Source organism: Cottoperca gobio, chromosome 11 (assembly GCF_900634415.1).
Source record: "Cottoperca gobio chromosome 11, fCotGob3.1, whole genome shotgun sequence".
NCBI lineage: Eukaryota > Metazoa > Chordata > Actinopteri > Perciformes > Bovichtidae > Cottoperca > Cottoperca gobio.
Genome location: NC_041365.1, coordinates 14874168 through 14897495, shown reverse-complemented (window position 1 = coordinate 14897495; position 23328 = coordinate 14874168). Strand labels below are relative to the sequence as shown.

At 39.5% G+C, this 23328-nt stretch overlaps 1 protein-coding gene across 1 annotated transcript; it reads right to left on the bottom strand.

The window, feature by feature from the left end:
- Positions 1 to 84: 84 nt before the first annotated feature.
- On the bottom strand, positions 85 to 22677 carry LOC115015363 (uncharacterized). Its single transcript, XM_029442573.1, has 10 exons — positions 22520 to 22677; positions 18077 to 18138; positions 17716 to 17736; positions 17053 to 17325; positions 16544 to 16631; positions 16041 to 16267; positions 14576 to 14863; positions 13263 to 13441; positions 3827 to 3919; positions 85 to 2455 (listed from the first exon to the last, which is right to left on the bottom strand). The coding sequence occupies exons 2-10, from the start codon at positions 18120 to 18122 to the stop codon at positions 2006 to 2008; spliced, it is 1665 nt and encodes a 554-aa protein (XP_029298433.1). The 5' UTR covers positions 18123 to 18138; positions 22520 to 22677; the 3' UTR covers positions 85 to 2005.
- Between the last annotated feature and the right edge of the window lie 651 nt (positions 22678 to 23328).

The window sequence follows — 23328 nt, the reverse complement described above, 5'->3', positions numbered from 1 at the left end:
TAATTAAATGAGCCATCCAAAAGTTAAACAAAAAGGACAACCTTATCCAAGGATGTTAATGACCAGCTACCTGTGGTACATCTGTAGCAGCATGTCCTTATTCAAACACATGCTTCACAGGTCTGTACAGTAAACACATCTAAAGTGACTTATTGGGATTTAATAATAATAAATTGAATTTATTTCAAGACCTCAAAGCCGCTGGCTTGATAAAAAGGCGTAAAGAATATCTCTATACATTTAAACTGGAGTGGTTGTAAACATTTGACCTTCCTATACTATACATACACGCTATTACTGGTATAGTACAATATCATCACTCAATAGTATGTTGCTCAGTTGGTGGGTTTGGATTCATAGAGCAGCAAATGTAAGGACTCACCATTTTATTGAGTTATTGATATTAACTGTTGAGTCAGGATTTTTATAGGATGCCCTCCTCTTTTTCATTTCCTATGTATCACGAGTTGAAATGGATCATGTCTCCATGCAGAGCACTGAGTGTCTAATATTGTTGGTTGCTTTGTAACACACACACACCACTCTCACACACTCCCACACACCCCTCTCACAACCACTGTTATTCAGTCTTATTCCTTTGGGGTTGTAATGCTGCATTGTTATCTCACATTGATCTGACTGCTTTCCAGTCACTTCATTTTGACAAACAACTGGGCTACAATAATAAGAGCTCCGTCCGATTGATGGGAGCCCAGATGAAAATAGGACGCTTTAAATCACGCTAGTCATTTATCTGCTCCCTGAATAGTACCCTGTTCCATCTCTGTCGTCTCTCTTATCGCCGCTCCTCACTCTATGGTGTAATTATGTTCTAGGGAGCTGTTCAAAAAGTCTCAGAAGTGTTGCGCAGTCTTCTCTTAATTTTATTTTTGCTTTGACAGGGCTTGTGACTTGTGACAAATCCAGAAGAAATAAAAGCGATGAGGATAGTTTCTATAGTTAGGCGTCCTTCTTGTGGGTGTTTCCTCTGGGATTCATCATTAGCGTGAGTGAGATGAGGAGGATGTTTTAGACAGGTTTCTTTAGATGATTGAGTGGCTATTTGACACCAGAGATATGAGAGAAAGGAAAACAACCACCAACACTCGCATAGCAGAGGTGCTTTTCAATCTACAGAGCTCGTTTGTGTGCAGGTTTCTTTAGGAGAAAATAAACGTTTTTCTCATGGATATCGGTGAACGAGAGCTGACACAAGCACTTCTGTCTGAGAGGCTTTCTGACATACTCACATTGTTAATAATAGAGTCTGTGTGTGGGAGGGCTGAAATGCAATCAACGCGGTGTTTGTCTGATTTCATGAGAGCAGACAAAAGTGCTGTCAGTTGTAACACACTGAGATTCAGCTCAATACAGGAGATGCTCTTCGCTGTTGTTGTTAGTCGCCTTGGTCTTAGTTAATAATGTCTCATTCCTCGGAGCGTGCTGACTCCAATTGTCAAAACTATCACACGACCTTTCGTCAGGAGGTGAAATCATTTGATCCCTTTAAGGAGTTTTCCTGAAAGTGCTGTGAGGGTTTTCCCCTTTTCACATCATCATAGCTTCTTTTAGAGCCTGTGCGACTTCGGCCCGTTGAAGCTCGCATGCAGTGAGCCTACTCTAACCTCAGCATTTCCCTGTAGCTCTGAACCATGATGTACTTTAATGTTTATTTTAAATGCATACAATTTCCATATGCACAGAATGCTTTGTTGTTCTTTTTTAGTTTGAGAGCTTGGGGTTAGTCTTTTGCATCAAATTGTTCAGTGCTCAGTGCATTACATGTATTGTGCATTTTGTGCAACTGCCTTTTTTTATTATCATTTTCTTTTAGGCTAATATGACATCTGAATCCAAGCATGAATATTTTGTCTGTGATGTTGTTTCAAATGCAGTGATCAAGGACTCGTGGTGTTTGGATATGATGGACAGAGCCAGATTGTTGTGGATGTCATTACTGTATAAAGGACCATGAGCTACAAAATACACACCCTGGTGCATCCTCTCAGGTGCTCTGGGCTGATTCCTCCTTCTGCCCAACGTCTTCGCTCTCGGCCCCTCCCTCTGTCTTGGCTAAATCTAACCCAGCGGTGCCCCTGGAGGCTGTTCCCGGCGACGCAGCACTGTGCAGGCTGCCATCGGGGGTGGCAGCTGCAAGTGAGCGAGGATTGGAGGAGGGGCTGGCACTCATGGCGGAATCAGGGGTCCGGCTGGCACTGAGGTCTCCGTGGAGGGCCAGGGTGGCCTCAGGGCTGTCGAAGGGAACTTCTTCAGTCATTGCTGTAGGGGAGACAGCATTCAGGAGGGGCTTGTGGGAGGCGTAGGTCATCGCAGCATCCGTGTCACTGTCCAGTGGGAGGCCAGAGGAGGTAAACTCCACCCCAGAGTCGCTCATCTCCAGAAAATTGTCTGAGAAGAGGGTGTGGTAGCGGCCCTGTTTGGACACCTCGAGGCCCTACGGGAGAAAGAGGGAAGGAGGAAGCACAGGAGAGGAGTGGTGAAAGGTGAAAGGACAGAAGAATGGGCGGGGGTCAAAGTGGATGAAAGGCACAGGGAATACGAGTTAACCACAGGCAAGGAAAAGACAAAGAAGGAAAAGAGGAGCGAGTAGGGGAGGTATAGAGGAGACGATAATAAAACAACAGGGGGTAGAAAGAAAGAGAAGCCAACAGATTCCCCCAACAGAGTGGAAGAGATGGAGGAGGTGGTGTAGAATGGAGGAAGGGAAAGGTGGTAAAAAATTGAGGTCAAGGAAAGCAACGTGAATAATTTATGCACATGTTTCTAGGACCATATTTATAGATTTACCTTCCTCTCCCAGTAACCAACACTACTTATGTTCCTTCTTACATGGAAACAAGATACAGAGCATCTGTGCATTTCTCATGGCACTACTCTGTTGCACATTACCATACCATTACCTTTGCACTACACTCATTCCCACTACCACCTAGTCTTTTCTGCACTTTAACTTGCATATTACATTGCACATATTATTTGTGTGTATATACGTGACTGTATATCATCCTTGTAAATATCATTCTAGCTTTTCTTTTTATTTCTTCCTTTAGTGCTACTTATATGTACACTTTGTTCTACTTCGTTGGTTATCTTATTGTTTTATTCTATACTCATTTAAATATTGAATAATACATATTTTCTGTGTGTAGCAAGGGTAGGGAAACTGCATTTCATTACACTAACGTGTATTGTAAAATGACAATAGCTCCCCCACTGAACCTTGACCACTTACTTTCACAACAGGTTCTTCCTATAAACTTTAATCTAATCTGTTCCTCTACCGAGTGTAGAGTCTAAGGTTGATTGCCTTTTAATTACACTTGGCATTGATGTCACTTTATAAAGTAGGTCGTTTCTGCCAAGCAATCTAAAAAACATGATGTTAATCAACAGGGGGTCCGCGACCCCCAGGAGGTCCACGGAGGTACTGCAGGGGGGGGGGGGGGGGGGGGGGGTCGCAATTTGTTTTGTAGATAAAGCAAATCTTTTTTTATAAAACAAAAATATATATTTATTTATATTCACATCCCCCCGTCATACACAACTCGGACACCCTCTCCCCCCTCGCACACAACTCCGACAGCACCCCCCCCCCCCCCCCTCGTTTGAATACCGCTGCAGTAGGGGGTCCCTGCTCCATACTACACCAGTTTGGAGGTCCTTGGCCTGAAAAATGTTGAAGACCCCTGCTGTAGGTTATCAAAATAGTCATGCAACCTAAAAGCCCTGCTTGTTTTCTTAGCCTGATAATGCATTCAAATGTAATTGGAGTTGGTCAACCAGTCTTCTTGGTTCCACCACTGACCTTTATGGTGACCTCTGTGCTCTCCGAGGGCTTCTCACACACAGACTGCATCAGAGATTCCTCAGTGAACCTGGTGTAAGCATCTTGGACCACCTGCAGAACCACACACAGACAGACACACACATTTCAAAATGTGTCCACAACAATGTAATGCCCCAGCAGCTAAACCTTTGTAAAGGTCATCAAAAATACATAGCCAAGAGAGGACATAAACACACACACACACACACACACACACACACAGCTCTATATAAAATATTGAAGAGGAAGCTTGTGTGACAGGACTGAGAAACAAGCTGATGTATTTGTTATCATGGTGGGGGCTTGAGGTTGAGATGAAACAGAGCCAAAGGGGCTGTAATCTTTCAAAAATGTCAGCTCCATTGAGCTGCACCAAAGGCGGCATGAGGGGATAGATAAATGGAGGATAGATGGCTCAGTTTGAAGAGTAAAAGTGGGAGAGGAGAAGAGGAGAAGAGGAGGAGAGGGAAGACCGAGATGGATATGTTAAAAAAAAAAAGGAATAGCAAGTCCGAGGACAAATGGGAGTGAATGGAGACGGCTTGAGAGAATGAGGGTAACAGATAAAGTGCTGTAGCCTTGGAAGCATGGCGATTAATAATAAGAGTAAGAAAGCAGAAAAGTAAGAAAGAAAGGGAGCAAGACAGGAGAAGATATACAGGGAACAGAGGGGGATGGAAGTAAGATAGATGGAAAAAATAAGCAGGATGAAAAAGCAGTGAGGTAGAGAGACGTGGAGAAAGACAGAAAGAATTAAATAATCTATATCAGGTTTTACTGTCTACCCTGAGGACAAAAAGCCTTTTCTGATGGGGGATTATAGGAGGCAAAAAACACTTCATGTATGACATCATATATATGTAAAATGTATCTCATGAATATATTTAGTATAATATGTGCAATATGTATCCATGTATATTGAGGGACTTGTAAAGAGGGAGATGGGGGGATGACAAGCAGCAAAGGTTGAATGTGAACCCCAGTGTTTGTTTCTTTTGCTTTGGCAATATAGATGTATGGATTTGTTGTGCAATTAAAGCAAATTGAAAAAGGAATTAAGAGAGAGCTTTTTTAATTTTATTTCAAGTTATTCTTCACGATCTATATTCTATTGTTTATTTGTGACTCTTTGGCAACATGTTTGATTCATAAAATAATGCTAAAGCCAATTCTATGGCAATTCTTTTTTTTAAATGAGAGAGAGAGAGACAGACGAGAGAGACAGAGAGACAGGAGAAGACAGAGAGACAGACAGAGAGAGAGAGAGAGAGGACAGAGGAGAGAGACAGAGAGAGAGAGAGAGAGAAGAGAGAGAGAGAGAGAGAGAGACAGAGAGAGAGACAGAGAGACGGAGAGACAGAGAGAAGAGACAGAGAGACAGACAGAGAAGAAGACAGAGAGACAGACAGAGATAGAGAGAGAGAGACATAGATATAGAGACAAGAGACGAGAGACAGAGAAGAGAGACAGAGAGAGAGCAGAGAGACGGAGAGACGAGAGAGAGAGACAAGAGAGACAAGACAGAGAGAGAGAGAGAGGACAACAGAGAGAGAGAGTAGAGAGACGAGAAGATAGAGACAGAGGAGAGAGAGACGAGAGACATACAGAGAGAGAAGATAGAGAGACATAGAGAGAGACAGAAGAGGAGAGAGACAGAGAGAGAGACAGAGAGAGGACCGCAGAGAGAGAGACAGAGAGAGAGAGAGCAGAGAGACAGAGAGAGACAGAGAGCAGAGAGACAGAGAGAGACAGAGAGACAGAGAGACAGAGAGAGAGAGACAGAGAGACAGACAGAGAGAGAGAAGAGAGAGAGAGACAGAGAGAGAGACAGAGAGACGGAGAGACAGAGAGAGAGAGGACAGAGAGACAGACAGAGAGAGAGACAGAGAGAGAGACAGAGAGGCAGAGAGACAGAGAGAGAGACAGAGACAGAGAGACAGAGAGAGAGACAGAGAGAGAGACAGAGAGAGAGACAGAGAGACAGAGAGAGAGACAGACAGACAAACAGACAGAATAGAGACAGACAGAGAGAGAGACAGAGAGAGACAGACAGACAGAAAGACAGAGAGACAGAGAGACAGACAGACAGACAGAGAGAGAGACAGACAGAGAGACAGAGAGACAGACAGAGAGACAGACAGACAGACAGACAGAGAGAGAGACAGAGAGAGACAGACAGACAGAAAGACAGAGAGACAGACAGAGAGACAGACAGACAGACAGACAGAGAGACAGACAGACAGACAGACAGAGAGACAGACAGACAGACAGAGAGACAGAGAGACAGAGAGACAGACAGAGAGACAGACAGACAGAGAGACAGAGAGACAGACAGAGAGACAGACAGACAGAGAGACAGGTGTATGAGGTAGGATTGATTTGAGTTTCAGGTCGGTCCCTTGGGTTAGGTGCAGAAAGGTCGCTGACATCCTCTCACATCTATGAGGACATCCATAACATGTCAGAGTGAACAAGATCAAGGGCAGCTGCCGTCATCTCAACCTCCACTGTCGACACAAACACACATTAGAAGTTCACGTACACACAGGAAACACAAACACACACCCAAACAAAACATGTACACACACAGTGAGTGAGAGATATACGGGAGAGTGTGACCTGCAGGTTTGACATTTATTATACTGTTTACTTGTACATTTATAGTGACTGTTCCTCCTGTGCTTTTGCCAAGTAAATAAAATAGTAGTAGCTATTTAACTTCTACTGTTCATACTGCATTTAAAACTTTTTAAGAAGCACTGATGCTAATGCAATTGAATCTTCATTTTAAAATAGTGTCAAATCAAAAGTACTACTTATCTTGGCATATAATTGGATTTTATTAAAATACTACCCGTCACTATTTATTAGCTCCTAGTAATAGTGAAATAGTGACATCTTTAGAGATGGATCTTAATGTGTTAAATGAGGGAGCAAATAACAGCTGCTAGTAAGTACTGAAAAGATTATAGCAATAAAAGCTTTGGCCTATTATCATGTAATAGTAAAACATGTACATTTTCAGCCATGTCATGATAATATAATAATAATAATAATAATAATAGCCTTGCTCTAAGGATGAACTCTGACTTTAGTGAGCCCCTGACTTTTCCTGAATAGCGCCACCAGTGTCATTCATATTCCCCTCAGTCAAACACCTTTGATGATTCCTTAACTTTTCATTTAGTTCTAACATCAGGTTAACATTTTAACTAGTTTAATATTCTTATTTAAAACCAAATTACAAAACTAATGACATTCCCACCAGCCTCAGCTGTGCTTTGTGTTTAGTGCTAAAGTGCAAATCTTTGCACATACTAACATGCCAAACTAACATGAATAGTGTCCAAAAATCAATTTTTAAAAACATATTTTTCAACAAAAGAAGATAGAGCTGCTGTAGTCCTACAGCCGAGTCAATGCTGTGTTAAGCATGATTGTGTGATAGGTTGAAAAATCCCACAAATAGCAGTTTTACAGGGTTATTTTGTGTACAGTTTATTTTTGAGAAGTTTCTGAAAACACTATTTGTGAAAGTTTAGCATGAATAAATGTTTTGTCCTTTTGTCTTCGGTTTGCCTTTGTGTGTTTACATGATTGCAATCAGTTGCGCTTACATTTTCAAATATAAAAAGGCCATAATCCTACACACGCTGTTTTCATGCCATCATTTTCCACACTGCCTTTAGAAAACATAAATTAGCACCACTATGTACTGAATACAGAATACATTTTGAATCGCGAATTGTTTTTAAAATCGAGTATCGGTTTTAAATTTAATCGTGAGATACCGAAAGAATCACACCCCTAACAGTGAACATGGTAAACAGTATACCTGCTAAACATCAGCATTGTCCAGCGTGTGCAGACTCACCGTGCCGCTAATGTGGCTGTGGTCTCTTTGTCCAGCGATTGGAAACATAAGAACTAGTAAAGTAAATAGTTAAAAAGACTAAACAAATATAAAATAGGCAACTTATAATGTGAAGAATAGTGATAAATGTGAGTAATGGTGTCTTTGGTGAGTAGTGATATTTGGAAATAAATATAAAAATGGCACGCCACAGGGGAAGAGTCTTAATGTCATGTCTATGTCTTGAAAACAAGAATATAAACACATAACATCTAATGCACAGAAAGTAGACAAACACAGACATACAGCACACCAACACACTTACTGGGCAAGTAGTTGATTACGCAGTAACAATTCTCCAGAAGAATACATCTACTGTACATCATGGAAGGTTTAATACTCATACAGGTTAATCACTACTGCCCTTAACACATACACCACACGTAAAACCAGCACAGATACCCACACATACACATTGGATATTCACCTTGTAATTCACCCCACACAATAAGACAGCACTGAAGTATGTGCATGTGTGTGTGTGCGTCGCTAGCTGAATCACCACATACTGCATGTGAAGATACAGCAGTGACGCTACATGTCGGCACTTAGGACTAGATTGTTTATGAGTAACTGCAGGTCTACGTCTGAGCTGAGAAAAAGAAAAAATGAAAGAGAAACAAGGAAGGAAAGCAAGAAAGGCAAAGCAGAGGCATGGGTGGCACACATGACATTAGTGTGACGTCCTCTAATATCATTGCTCAGCTGCAGTTACACACACCAATATAGAGGAGAGCTAAACCATCTCAACAGGTCATTTAGTCTCTATACTTAAGTTTAAAATCTTATATATAAACAAGTGAAAAGCTCTGGTGTCCATTCTCTTGGAGCCAAGCAAGGTTTCACTTGTTTTAAGAAACATAAGATTTTAAGAGTAAATATTGGATTGAATTACTTGTTACATGGACATTTTTGTAGTGTGCACCCCAACCTGGTTCAAAACCGTATCTGAAGTCCTGGAAGACAGATCGCACTCTTGACCGAGCTTTTCAAAGCAGTTTGCAGCATTAGGCACTGACGTATAACTGGCCTCCAATGCTCTTTATTATTATTATTATTATTATTATTATTATTATTATTGATCTTTACTTAACCCCCATTAAGAGCATAAGTATTTTCCGGAATTTAGAAATGTTAATTTTTTCTTGAAGGACAATGCTGGTGTTCTTGCATTAACTACAAAACACACACGACTGCCAATCATTTTGACCATATACTTTTTGAAGGATTGAAGTTCCTGCCAGCTATTGGTTTATATTCCGACACGGCTTAACATGGCATCTACTTCATGAAAGAATTTGGAGCTTCACATTCACAAAACTATACCAATATGTACTTACAGTCTAGGTAAGGGATACTTGAACACAGGTCAGTTATTTGAATATTGAAAAGTCTGTAAGGATCCAGAGACAGCTTGTCCCAAGTTATGGTGCCAGCTCCACTTAAGGTAATTCATTGACTTTTGTCAAAGTAACTCTTCGATCAACTTCTGCCTGTTCATTAAGACTGATAGCAGTTCCTCTTCAGTGTCCAGGATTTATTTAGTGTGCTGGTCGGCAATTTCTTTAATGGATTTGTATTATCTCAAAAGCGCCATCATTTACAAAATACTGAACACACTTCTGAAACTGTCACCAACAATAATCTCACACAACAGCAAGTTGATCAAGGAACTTGTTTGCCAAAAAATGAAAGTACATTTCTATCGACACCAAAGGAAGAGCAGAAAAAAGAGGCGAGAACACAATTCTCTCACCAAGAAGGGGCTCCGTTTGAGGCTCCTTAAAGTAAGAGGGAGAAATGCAACGCACAGGCAACAGCGTTAGCTGGGCCACCAATCACAGACATCCAGCTGTAAGCATAACGGCCTCGTTTCAACAGCTGTATTCACTTAAACTGAACCAAGATGCACATCAGAAAAACATCATAACATATAATATTAAAAACAAATACAAACATACATTAATACACAACCCTAGATGAGGTATATAGAATGAAAGATACAATTAAAAAAACAGCATCACAAGAGTGTGAGCTGTATTCTGCAAATACCTCAATGTGCGACATTACAAATACACTGCAACGCACATACAGTGACGGGGGGCAAAAAAGACAAACATAAGTAATATTAATGAGGCATCACACAAATATGCACTTGTTTAAAACCTTAAAATAACTGATCAGTATTGACCTGATGCATCTGCCCAGCTTTTTCTTTGTTCAATTTCAGATTTCAGGTGCGCTATTGACAAACTCAAGTCTAAAGGTCTCGGCCCTGATCGGTTCAAACAACATTTACATTTCTCAAAGCCGGGAACACGCGTCTATGAGGAGGTGCGATGACCTGCCAACACCACATCCAGCACAGACAGCAGAGCAAAAAATTATTCAAATTATTATTTTTGGCGCAACATTAGCTTACAGCTAACTGTGTCCTGCAGCAGTACATAAGCTTCAGGTTTATATAGTAAAAATAAATATTATGAAAAAACATTTATGTAGGATACTGTTAATAACCTAAGTTAACATTATTTTATATATATATACACACACACACACACATATATACATATATATATATATATATATATATATATATATGTATATGTAGTATATATATATATATGTATATATATATACACATATATATATATTACACATATATATATATATATATGTGTGTATATACATATATATATACGGGGGGGGATACAAAGATAGAGAGACATAGAGGAAAACAGACAGAGAGAAGAGAGAGATACAAGAGAGAGACGACAGAACAGATATATATATATATACTACATATACATATATATATATATACATATATATATACTACATATACATATACATATATATATATATATATATACATATATATATATATATATATATATATATATATATATATATATATATATATACATATATATATATGTATATACATATACATATACATATATATATATATATATATATATATATACACACATATATACATATATTTATATACATATATATATATATATATATATATATATATACATATATACATATATATATCATATATTTATATACATATACATATATATATATATATATATATATATATATATATATATATTTATATACATATATATATATATATATATATATATATATATATATATATATATATATATATATATATATATATATATATATATATGTATATGTATATGTATATATATATATATATATATATATACACACATATACATATATATACATACATGTATATATATATGCATATATATACACACATACATGTATATATGTATATATATATATACATATATATATATATACACACATACATGTATATATATATGTATATATATATATATATATACACATATATATACACATACATGTATATATATATACACATACATATATATATATTATATATTATTTGATAAATAATGTAATATTTGTTCGCTTCCATTCACTGAACCTCCCAGGAAACAGCCTGGGGAAGCTCACCTCACACTTTGAAAACATCCGATCCAAACACTCTGTATCATCTAGTCTCTGCAATGCAATCAGTCTCTGGGTTGTTTTCAACGAGTGAGTCATCAGTCTGCAGCAGGTTTTCAATTGAATCATAAATATAATCTGCTTCAAAGAAGAGTTACTGTGGATGCTGGTGAGAGAGGGGTTATTTGTCAGCTATTTCAAACTATCCAATAATTTAGTCAATCATTCATCTGGCAAAACAGTGCTCTGATTATTGACTTAGTTTGTTTAAAATAACCTTAAAAATCTGTCGTATCTTTGTATTTTCAATTACATCTAAATGATCTAATGAGATAAGACAGGCAGATTTGTTTTTAAATGCAACACCTGAGGTATTCAGTGTTTTAATAAACTCTTATGCAATTGATCTGGACATATTTCTAACAATTGGTGACCGTATTGAACTACTATCCCTCAGTGGAGAAATCAATATCTGAGCCTGATGTTTATCTGTTTTGTATTGCGGAGTCAACTGTTTGTAATGGGTTTTTAATTGATCCATAAATTCAGTTGGCTAACAAATCTCCAACTGTGGAGCGCTGTGGTCAACTGTCAACTCCTCTGAATCATCAATCGCTCAGTTAATCAGCCAGTATTAAGCAGGTGAATAGAGGCAAAGACTTTAAATGGCAAATTTAATTTGTTCTTATGCTCAATCTTTGATGGCCCTCGCAATTAATTCTTAATTGAAGAGTTTTGTTAAAAATGTACATTTTAAGAAAGAGAACGACTGCACCACTAAAGGCTTTTTGTAGTAAAGCAATCATTTAAATAAAGACTCACTCTAAAAACATATTCGCTCAAAATAACAATTTATCATGAACAGTGCTAAACTGAGTCTGTGTGACAACACAGTGTGCTCTATTTTATAGAAACTTTCAGCCATTTGTATAACAAAAACATTAATAAGAAGCATTTTCATTTGTCAACTACTCATGAGTTTCATGTGCAAAGACACAATTTGCAATTTTAGTTACAAAAATATATCCAGTGCAAAAATGTTGGTATTGTTTGTGATAGCACCCCTCGATGCCGGAGACTGTAACTTGGCACATTTTACATTTTTAATGAAGTATAAAATGTCAAAATGTGTGAAAAGTGCTTCCTTTAGCTTAAAGCTTCCACACTTGGATGGAGTATGTTTCAGGCTTAAGTCTCCAACATGTAGTTAATTTCTAAGCAATGAGTGCCAGAGTTGTCGTGGTTTGTTTTAACATCACATACATAAATGCCTTCTGTTCATTGTTTTACTTTATAGGCATCAAGTGTGAGGAGAAAAGAGACCTCCCATGTCTTTTCCTAACCTAAAATAGAAATTGAGTACAGTGGCACAATTTAAGAAAGGATTCCACACCTCCTAAGAAAGATGTTTTCTATTTATCCATAGTGTACAATTAAACAGCGACGACAGATGTTACTGACGGCCGAATGGTGCTTCGCTTTAAATGTTGCTGTCACAAGGAATTGTGGTCCAGTGTACCCTATGCCAAAGAAGATAAGCAAGGAAGCACTGAAGTCCCTTTCCTTAGCATTTAAAGAATTAAACCAGCCTCGTCATGGCTGCCACGTAGATACTTATGGGTCATTTCACTCTGTTAGGAAGTCTCCTAAAGCTAAAAAGACTATTTGACCGCAGCCTTTTTGTCTGCGAGTTGTCCACCGCAATGTTGATGTCTTTGTTTTGCGTGTACCCACGTGGTCCAGCTCTGTAGGGGAGGAATTGTACCAGCTGATCATCCTGACTCCCACAGCAGGAACATCCTGCTCTACCTTCTAATCCTTTCCAAGTCAACACACACACACAAACCTCACCACAACTACTTATTTAGTTTACAGGTCCACAGTTCCACCAGTGCCTTTCCTGATTTCTATCTCAGGGACCCTAGAATATTGCCACATCGCAGAAACATGAAGAATGATGGCAATGCACTAGGTGGATGTTACCTGTCTGAAAGCCTCGCCTTCTCCCTTGCCGGCCTGCTGAGCGAGGAGAATCAGCCTCTTGTCCTTCTCGTTTCTCTTGTGCACTCTATAGACACAGGACAGCAGGCACAGCAGCAGCATGAAGGCGATCACGCTCAGCAGGGAGAGGATGGCTACAGTGAGGGGAGGCAGCTTATAGGCTAAGAGGGAGACAACAACAAACACAGAAAAATATTAAGCCTTCAGTGACTTCATGCAGAAATGGTGCTTCAAACCGTCTTTGTTATAAAGCTTTCATCTCTGCTTCTTGTTCAAACTAAATCTGATTTTTAATTAGCATGTTAACTTGCATCAAAATGTTGGTTGTTATCTGGTAAAAGAAAAAAAGAAATTCCCCTGTACATGATATCTAAAGCATGGCAATCTCATATTTGACAGTTTCCATTGTCTAAGTCAATGTTGTCTTATAAATCCCTGATACATGTGTATTGGCAGCCTGATGCGGAAAATGCAAAAGGTTTTGCAGAACTACAGCTATATAACATAACTATAGTTCTTGTGTGTATTTTTTAAGGTCAGGTATTTAAATATATTTCATATTTCAGGGGTTTAAACTCTTGTATTTGTCTTTTGTGTTACACAGCAGTTAAAAAGAAAAGAATTTAACAGATCTTTGACACAACGTGTCAACATCTCCTCCTTCAGTGTGTTATTGCCATCATGAGACAGCCTCATGTTTTACATTTTTGACTTGCCTAGTACCAAGTTCAACTGCAAAAATGTAATAATTTGCTCTATAACAACAGACGTAGCATAAAGAAATAAACTGGGGTGTGGAGTTAAAAGACGATCTCTGTGGTTCTGCTGCATTGATTTTGATACTGTCTATCGTCCAACAATGTTATGAGTGCAAAGCTAAAATCGGTGGAGTACTATTTTAAGAGATGTTTTTGATCTTTGTTCACCGACACTCGTGATCTCATTGGCTTCAGAAAGGCTGTGAATTCAAAGCTTAACAGGATGTGCCAGAGTTCTTGTATATAAACACTTTATTATAGTTGCATTTCTCCCATAGCACAACATCATGCCTATGTTGTAAACTTTTTTTTAAATAAACACAATCTATAGCTGATTAAAAGCTGTTTACTTAATAAATCCCTACTTATTTCTGTTCAGTAGAAACCTGATGCAGGTTAGTTTGTGTAGCCTAGCAGTTGTTGAATGGTTGCTAGGTTAAAGGTATGAGAAAATATAGAACACATAGTGCATGTTCGTTCATAACAAAGCTAGATTACATTGTGTTGATCATATACATGTGCGTTCTTTTCTCTCACCAGCTATCTCTATGTAGACATGAGCCACGGTAAACCCATCCAGGTCTGTCACTTTGAAGATACCCGTGTCGGCCACGGTGACCTTCTTCATGTTGAGCACTGACCCCTCCACAGTCAGCCTGCCCTCCAGCGCAGGGTCCAGCGGCGTCACCAGAACCCCCTGTTCCAGGATGAGCCGGTCCTGATTGTCGGATTTGGGCCTGTAGACAATGTTAACATTGGAATGGTGCAAGTGAAGTTTCATCTTCAGGTTTCCTCCATGGGAGATGTGCATGAAGTCCTGGTGCTCTGTGGAGAGAAATACAAAACAGATGTTAATATTATATAGTATAGAATAGCTAGCTTAAGAATGTGCACATGCTAATGTTGAAACATTTATAGGGTTTCCTTTAAATCTTTTTTGAGTGTGGCACTTATTCTTCATGTTAGAGTGAACAGCTATTAGCTATAGATGCTAGCTATTCAATGTTAGCAAAACATTTTATTTGATACCCAACAGCAACCTCTCTCATCACCCAGTTACTCAAGATAATCCACAGACCTTGTTGTGAACCATTGTAACTCTTTTCTTTCTATCGAACTACACCTGCCAACTGTGTCAGCAAGCGTGCATCTACTCGTGTGGAAGAGAGGCTTGTGACAGCACGAGATGTAAACATAAATGGCGTCCTCTTCGGCTCAGCTATAATGTTACTAGCTCAGTGGTGCTAGGGGAACTGGCAGTATCGGTTAGCTTCCTTCAGCACAGTCATATGGTTTGTGGGTGTAGTTTGGTCAAAAGAAAAAAGTTATTTCATGAAACTGCTCACAACGAGGTCTGTGGATTATCTTGAGTAACTGGGTCGTGATTTCTAGAAAGAGACATTACTGTGATTTTTCTCAAATGTAATTTTTGGCGCTTTAAGCACCACAAGCAAAGCGCCATCTAGTTCCATCATATTCGAGAGAAAGCAGACATCTCTACGGCCGATATCGCCAACGCTCAATAACTCACACCAAAACAATCTAGATTGATAAATAACACGGCAGGTAAGAGGAAAAATATGTATTTTAGATTTGGGATGTGCTGTTCCTTTAAAGACAAGCTATTGTATCTCGTCAGTTCTAATATTTTGTTCCTTAACCTCCATTAAAGTAAATGTGTTCTTGATATATTGTTATCTACTGTACATCCTATACTTTATTGCTGCAGCTGCCAAATATCCCTTCAGGCAGGTTTCAATTATACCTTCACTGAGATAAAAAGGGATTTTTTAAAAAGGTAATACACTCAATTACATACCGCAGATAGAGACCCTCGGCCAAGATGAAAACAACTAGCACTTAAAGTCAAACATATGTAGACAAAAACATCAACACTGCTCACATGCTCATAACACCAGTATGTACAGAATAACATGCACACAGAGTTGCTAGATCAGTCAATTAAAGCAGAGGATGCAACAAAGCACAAATCTCTCCTCACCTCTGACATTCAGACAGTTCCTCCTCCTGACTTTGCCCTCACGGTCCAGCACTGTAAAGCTCCCCTCGTCCGTCATCCTGACCGAGTGCAGCGTCACCTGTTTCTCCGACACGCTGAGACGGCCCACATATTCTTCTGCCAGCACCGCCATCTGGTTGTACAGCACCAGGGCTGGTGGCTCTGTTGTATGATGTAACTCAGTGTGATTGGGCTGAACCAGAGCAGGCCTTAGAAACCAAGAGAAGAGAATGAACGTTACCTACAGTTACACGTGAGCAAGTTTAAATCCTGGTCAACACAATCGCAGCAGGTGTTTACCTGATTGAAAACACCTGTTGCGGCGTCACTGATTGGGGTGTGGTCATGAGTCAGCAGAGCAACATATTTAATGTATATAAGGCGGCTTGGCTGTTAAATTTAGCTCAAAACAGCTAAATAATCTGTAATAAACATGACTCTATTACTGAATCTTGTTTTTTCTATTTTGCTTTCACATACTGTACCTGAACTCCAGGGTGATGGGGCCCTCCACGTGGTTGAGATGGATGGAGTAAGGATCTCCGTACTTCACCACTTGCTCCAAAGCACAGTCTGAAAAGTCAAAAAGAGGAAATGAAGGTCAAAGCAGAATATTTGTGACAGAGAAACCAATTAATAAGTATTATTCATGTATTTTAAATATATATATTTAGCATTCTTGTAGTCCTAAGTGTGTCCTAAATATTTCATGATACATGCTTGCTAAGTATTCAGTTGCTGGCTTAGGTTAGTAATTGTGCTGTTGACACAGATTTAAGGTAGTTTACTGTATAGCATGTTACTGTATTTTCCATAGCTAAGATTAGAGCCACTGTCTGATACATAAAATAAACAAACATTGTTGACAATATAGGTTTGTAATTCCTTCCACAGTTCTGTATATGTTTATTTTCTGTATTTCTCCAGAAAAGACATCAAAGACTTTGTACAAATTACAAGTTCTCCCCACCTCTGGATTGCACGGACAGCTTACCCCTGACAATGAGAATGAGGTGCTTGGCTGTGTTGGGGCTGTGGGTGTTCTTGATGATGTACACCCCCTCGTCTTCTTCCTGCACGTCCTCCAGCACCAAGTGGCCCAGAGAGTTGAAGCGGCCCCGAGGATTCATCACCAGCCCTGCTTGCAGCAGAACCACCTCGAAGGAGTGATTGGTCCTGGGTTGGAACACAACCTCACCAAGGTTCCCAGGCGGGACATCGATGTGAATGTCCTCCCCAAAGAAGGCTGTCCTGTGTTCCTCTTTAACTGGTACAAATGTTTTATTAGATATGATAGATAGATATTTCTTATTTACTTTCTCTGCCCAGAACCTGATCACATCATCACTATATATTTCCTCATGCATATAATCTATTGATTCTTAGAAAGCCTTACTCGACATGCATTATACATTAGGGCTGGGTGACATGGAGAAAATCACACATTGCGTTATTTTCTACCCAATACCTCAATATAAATATTGAGATGATATTTTAGGGTTGGTGCTTTTACAAAATATTTACAGAATAAGTTTTTGACAAATAAAAGAACAGCTAGAACATTCTGCTAAAGTCTAAGACTATCTAGTCTCATATCACGATATCAATATAATATCAATATATTGCCCTGCCCTACAAAAACAAGCATTGATCTTACCTTTCAAAGATGCTGACACAGCTGTGAAAGAAAAGATAGAGAGAAGTTTATTTTTAAAATACATCTTTTTTTTAATGGTCTGCTGATTTGTACGATCTCTAAATAAGGAAGAGTTCCTTTGTTCTTATTGAAAAACCACTTTCCCCAAAGTATGAAAGTGTTTGAAATGTAAATGCCTCAATTAATGACAGCTAAAAATAGATTAAATAGATCACACACAAGAAACAGCCTTCTTTAGTGTGGTTTTCACATAATTTACATTTATCATTCAGTTGAAACAGAATCAGCTTTGCAGGAAGTCTGTTTTAACCATTCATTTATCCAAACCCACTCCCAAGTGACTCATTCTGTTTGTGCTTACCGGTGCAGAACAGGGCGCTAAGCATTGCAGCGCTGATTACTTTCATCTTGAATGGTCGGTCTCTGGGAAAAAGAAACCACACAATACATATCCAATCTTTAAAAAACTTTTTATAGCAACTTTCTAAAAACAACAACCTGCCATAATCATCATCATGTTTATTTGCCATGCGTTTAAGTCAACTTAAGGTAAAAACATCTTGCTAATTTGGGTGTTTGATTGAAAAACACCTCTGCAGTGGAGAAGCTTGCAGATTTCAATCTGTATCTTCAAGTTGAAGAGAAGTCCCGCTCTGCAGCACCCTGCTACACTAAATAGCACTTCACAAATTGGCTTTTTAAATACCTAAATGAGAGCACTGCCAACACTGTTTGAAAAGAACATCCATAGAACTGCTGTAAAGTAGAATACACTATTAAGCCAAGTTCTATAGATAAAGCGTCTTCAAAGCAGAAAGAGCCATGTGTGAGTCAAAGATATGGCGCTGTGTGGTGAGCTGAACAGCAGCTCTCCTCTCACGACACATGACCACAAACCAGAGAGAGACAAGAAGGAAAAAAAGAGAAACGGTGAAGGAAGAGAGAGAGAGTAGGAGAGGTGCAAGAGTACATGGTCATCCCATTGGGAGGGTGAGCTGGACAGCAGCCAGCTGGCATGAGGGGACTCTGACCTTTCACGACTACTGCACTGGATTAGACTAAGCAGTGGTAGCACAGAGTTATTATGGTGGAATAATTAGACGGAGAGACAGAGAGTCACTGTTGGAAAAAGTTGAATTAAAAGCATTACTAACAACTCCTCTTTAAGCACTCTGATCCACGCCACGCCTAGTTCTGAAAGAGTGGAAACTACAGAAAGCTGCCTCAAGAATGATATTCCTATGTACATTTTCACTATTCTATCTCGTAGATATGACTTTCTCTGCCTTGTTTTCATGTACGTCTTCATATAATACTCACATGTACTGTATCTTCTAAAGTTCAAATCATTCTAGTATGAGTTTCACTCGTCATTTTTTCCCTTACCAAACCACAGTGGAGGAACACAACCTGGAAGAAACGTGTAAGTTTGTTGCCAAAAGAAAAACGGGTACAATTCTTTCTTGTGTGACAGATGGAGGTTTCACAGGATGCGTTGATGTCAGGTACTTTGCTAAACAATGCCTCTGTTTTTTTCCTATGTCTAAAATTATTTAATTTATTTTACATTTCTGTAATTATTAACTGTAATATGCAGCCTGGAGTATGCCACTTTTCAAGCCCCTGGAGTGCTTTAAGGCATCTATTCCTCATATTCCCTTGCAAACTATACTGTATATTGTATTGTTTTTTCTATGTTCAACAGGTAAACAAAGAAAAAAAGAAACAAAGCAACATACACATGACGGCCAGGACAAAGACACCCACTTGATTTGGCTAAATCCAACTGTTGAAGTCTCATATTGGCTTCTGCGTTTTAGCATTTTTCCTTTACAGTGGAAGTCAGAAAGGAGTGATTTCAGGGCCAGTATGTGGAGGAAGAATGATTTCAACAACCATTAACTCTTTCAGCGTACATGAGATGCCTTCCTGCAAAAACGTTATTAAATGTAAAACAGGTTTCAGAGTTCTGTCGCAATTGAATGATTTCCCTGTTTGTATCCACTGCAGCATTATGGAATAGAGTGAATCACTGCATCTTTAGACTCTGACAGAGAGAACAATAAAAAGCCATTTCTGCCGGCTTCTTCAAATGAGAGATTAGAGTGCTATTTAAAGAAACGAAAAAAGCCCATCTCACTGTGCACATCAACAGATGCAAAGTCACTTCTAAATGACGCCCTAGCATTAAAGTGGGCAGAAAAAGTGCTCAAGAGGCTTTCAGTCCCTTAGCAGAATACAGTAATCATAGCATATGTTCTATTCTCTGCTCTGCGAAGTTGCATTGCTTTCTACTGAGCCATTAGCATATTGTATGTGTGAGTGCTGGCGTGCTACAAAGACGTAAATTACAGGTTTGATTCATCGATGGTGAACTGTACATCTGAGAAGAAGAGACAGCATGTCATTGACAAGACGCACGCACATACATTCAAAAACTGACATGTGAAAAAATGTATTCAGTAAAGTGCAGTCAGAGTAGAGGTCATGCATTTAAAGAGAGCCAAGTAGGGGCCTATCCATGTCAAACGTTCCTCCCTTACAACCCAAGGAGAAAGGTTAAAAAACACAAAAAAAGAAAGTTCTGTTACACACTACAACATTTAGAAGAACATTTGAAGCTTCCACTCTAAAAGTGACCCGTTTCTAATTTAGTTTTTTTCAGTAAGATGTCCCACACTGAAGTTGCATGATGTATTAATTACAGACAATGTTTCAAATAAGTTATTTAAGACGTGTCTGAGAGTGCGTGGTGCATTTAGGTTGGGGGCTTGAAAAGGTTTTTATCTACAGAAAAACTTTGGGAACCAGTGGATTAAGACATGGCACACTGGTTTGAATTTGATCAAAACTGGAGGGATGATGGTGAATGTGCCTGTGTTTTTTAATTCATCAATATTAGGCTTCCTCAGAGGGGGGTGCTGTATTGAAAGGAGAACATTCTGAAACACTACAGTTTCACCACTGGGTGTCCAGGGTCAAAACGTCACCTGAGAGATAAGGATGTAACCTTTGTCCTTTGGCTAAGGGTGAGATGTCCACTTCAAGAATCTGACTCTAAATGGGGTCACTGCTCTCCTGTTTCCTGTTATGACCAGTTAATCAATCGAACTGTAGATGGCTCATCATTTACTGAAGTGCGTGTGACACATCCAGCAGCCTCCCCGTGGTGAGAGGCGTGGAGGTTACATCTTTCAGGCTGATCTCATCAGTCTGACATCCATCCTGACTGATGGACTAAAGAGCCTTTCCCCCCTCATCTCTCCTCTCCCACACGAGCCAGGAGGGCGGTAGCATCATGCCTCCATCCTCCTCTGGTTACAGTATTGTCTCTCTCGTCTTTCGGCTTCTCTCTGTCTCTGCTCTCCTGCCTCTCCTCTGAAACACTTATGTCTTGTGCTGCCTTGTCTTCCCTTTGTTGTCTTCTTTTTTCTCTCCTTGATTATCCTTCTAATTGATTCCTCTTAGACTGATACACTGGTTTGCTGATATGCTGCCCTATTATTTTTTCATGAGCTCTCTCAACCATTCCTGCTTACTGTTACATTCATTAGAGCCTTAGTCTCCTTAAGTTCAAAATGCTAATGGCCAGGGTCTCTCATGTGTCTATTTATCTTTTTTCTTTAACGTGAAAATAGCCAAAGGGACTTATTCCAACACTATTATTCGTCCCCTCTCTAGACCTGCAGTTTCCTTTTCTGCTCCTCCACCCCAACACCCCTCCTCACTCTTTACGCAGCCCATAAAGCCAGGAGCAGCTGCTGGTGCAGCTAAGGGTGTGTCACGACTGGCATGAATGGGATGTCCGGATCGAAGACGGAGGAAAGGAAATGAATGAATGAGAAGTTGAGGTTGGATTTATCAGACACTCAAATGCCAGTCTGAGCATAATATAATTCGTTTTTTATGTCTAGGAATAAAGCATGCATACTCTCTTTCCCTGTCCTTCACAGACATCAGTTGTGACGGTTGAGGCACTATCAGTGAGCCAAGAAAATCGGTGGACGAGATTTGTTGCAAAACAAATGGCATCGCATTTTAACCTAGACTATCTTTCCCTCGAAGATTACTTGGTAAATTCATTTGAAATATATCATTGCGCTCATTCAACACTATCTAATGACTCTTCTCTGTGACAAACACTTAGTCAGCGGCTCTAATGTGTACCGTAGTGCCAAAGAACATTGCGTAACCATATCCATGGGGATGGACCAGAAAATACCCCTCAATTCAGAGGGGTATATCCCACACACAGGGCACGATAATGCACCACAGCCTGGGCACCAGACATGAAATTATTTCTATATCGTGGCTTAAAACTACTTTATGATCCGATTATCAGCATCCGAGTGTCACTACGGTGTTAATCTCTCATAGATAGCAGGAGAAAGTGTGAGTGAATGCACAGAATTAACACAAGATTAGGAGAAGGGACGAGGTCATCCGGTGCATTAAATACCTTATGAAACACTGTCTCGTCTGAGCAGTGCTGGGATTCCTGTCTCAATACTGTGCCTCTTGTCGTTTTTGCCGGAGTTTTAACTCGGTTTTATGTCAGGAAACCGCTAATTGTTTAATTATTGTGTGATTGCTGTCATCCTGCACAGCTTCGCCGCGTTGCTGTTGGTTACACGCCCTAAATGAACCGTTACTGTCGTACAGGAGAGCTCAACACATCAAACAGTCAAAATAGCGAAGGAAAAACTGCAGAATTTAACCCACTACCTCCCCGTCTGAACCAAATATTGGAGAGAAAAAGAATAAGTGTTGTAATATACAATTATAATTGGATGATGGTAATTACCTTTGTCAAGCCTCGAATCCGAAAATCACTGGACTGGGAGGGGCTCAGGAGTGATGGTTTTCTGGAAATCTTTTTTCTTTCTTTTTTAATTTCGTCCCCCCCAACCCGGCAACAACAGACTTCTATGGGACCGGATCGGGAGTAGAGGTGGTGTTTCGGATAATGTCGGGTATGTGGACCATTAAAGATCGGCGGCGCTCGGGAAACTCCGGTTAGGATCGTCAATTCTGGTTCGGAGCCACAAGCAGCCGCTCTGCAGTTTAAACTCAGGCGACCATTACACATGCACGCATTCTGCAATGTGAGGTTCACTCGTCTGGTCAAACAGGCCGTGATGTGAAGAAGGAACCCTCCTCTAGACTGGCTCACTTGGACGTCATCAGTAATCCCAAAGTCATATCATCATCACTGGATTTGAGAGTTGGAGTTTACCTTTGGGACCATTACATTGAATTTGCAGTGTTGCGAGTGTGTTGGCAATATCAGCCGCAGTAAACTAATGTTATTACCTCTGTCCTAATCTTTCCCTGCCTTTTATGGTGCTGCTGTCTAAGGTCCTGATTGTGTACATGTTCTTCTCTGTTTGTGGAGCTGACGCTGTCCAAGTTCCTGAATTTTATTCAGACGAAGAATTTATTTCTTCATTTTAGCCACTGGCTCCTAGAGATAATCTTTATTTTCCCATTTGTTACTATGAATAATACTTTTTATGACCCTGGTACATATGTATTGCCAAATAAAGTTATAGAAAACATCATACAATTATATACTGGTATTATCCATACAACATTCATTAAATACATGTAAAG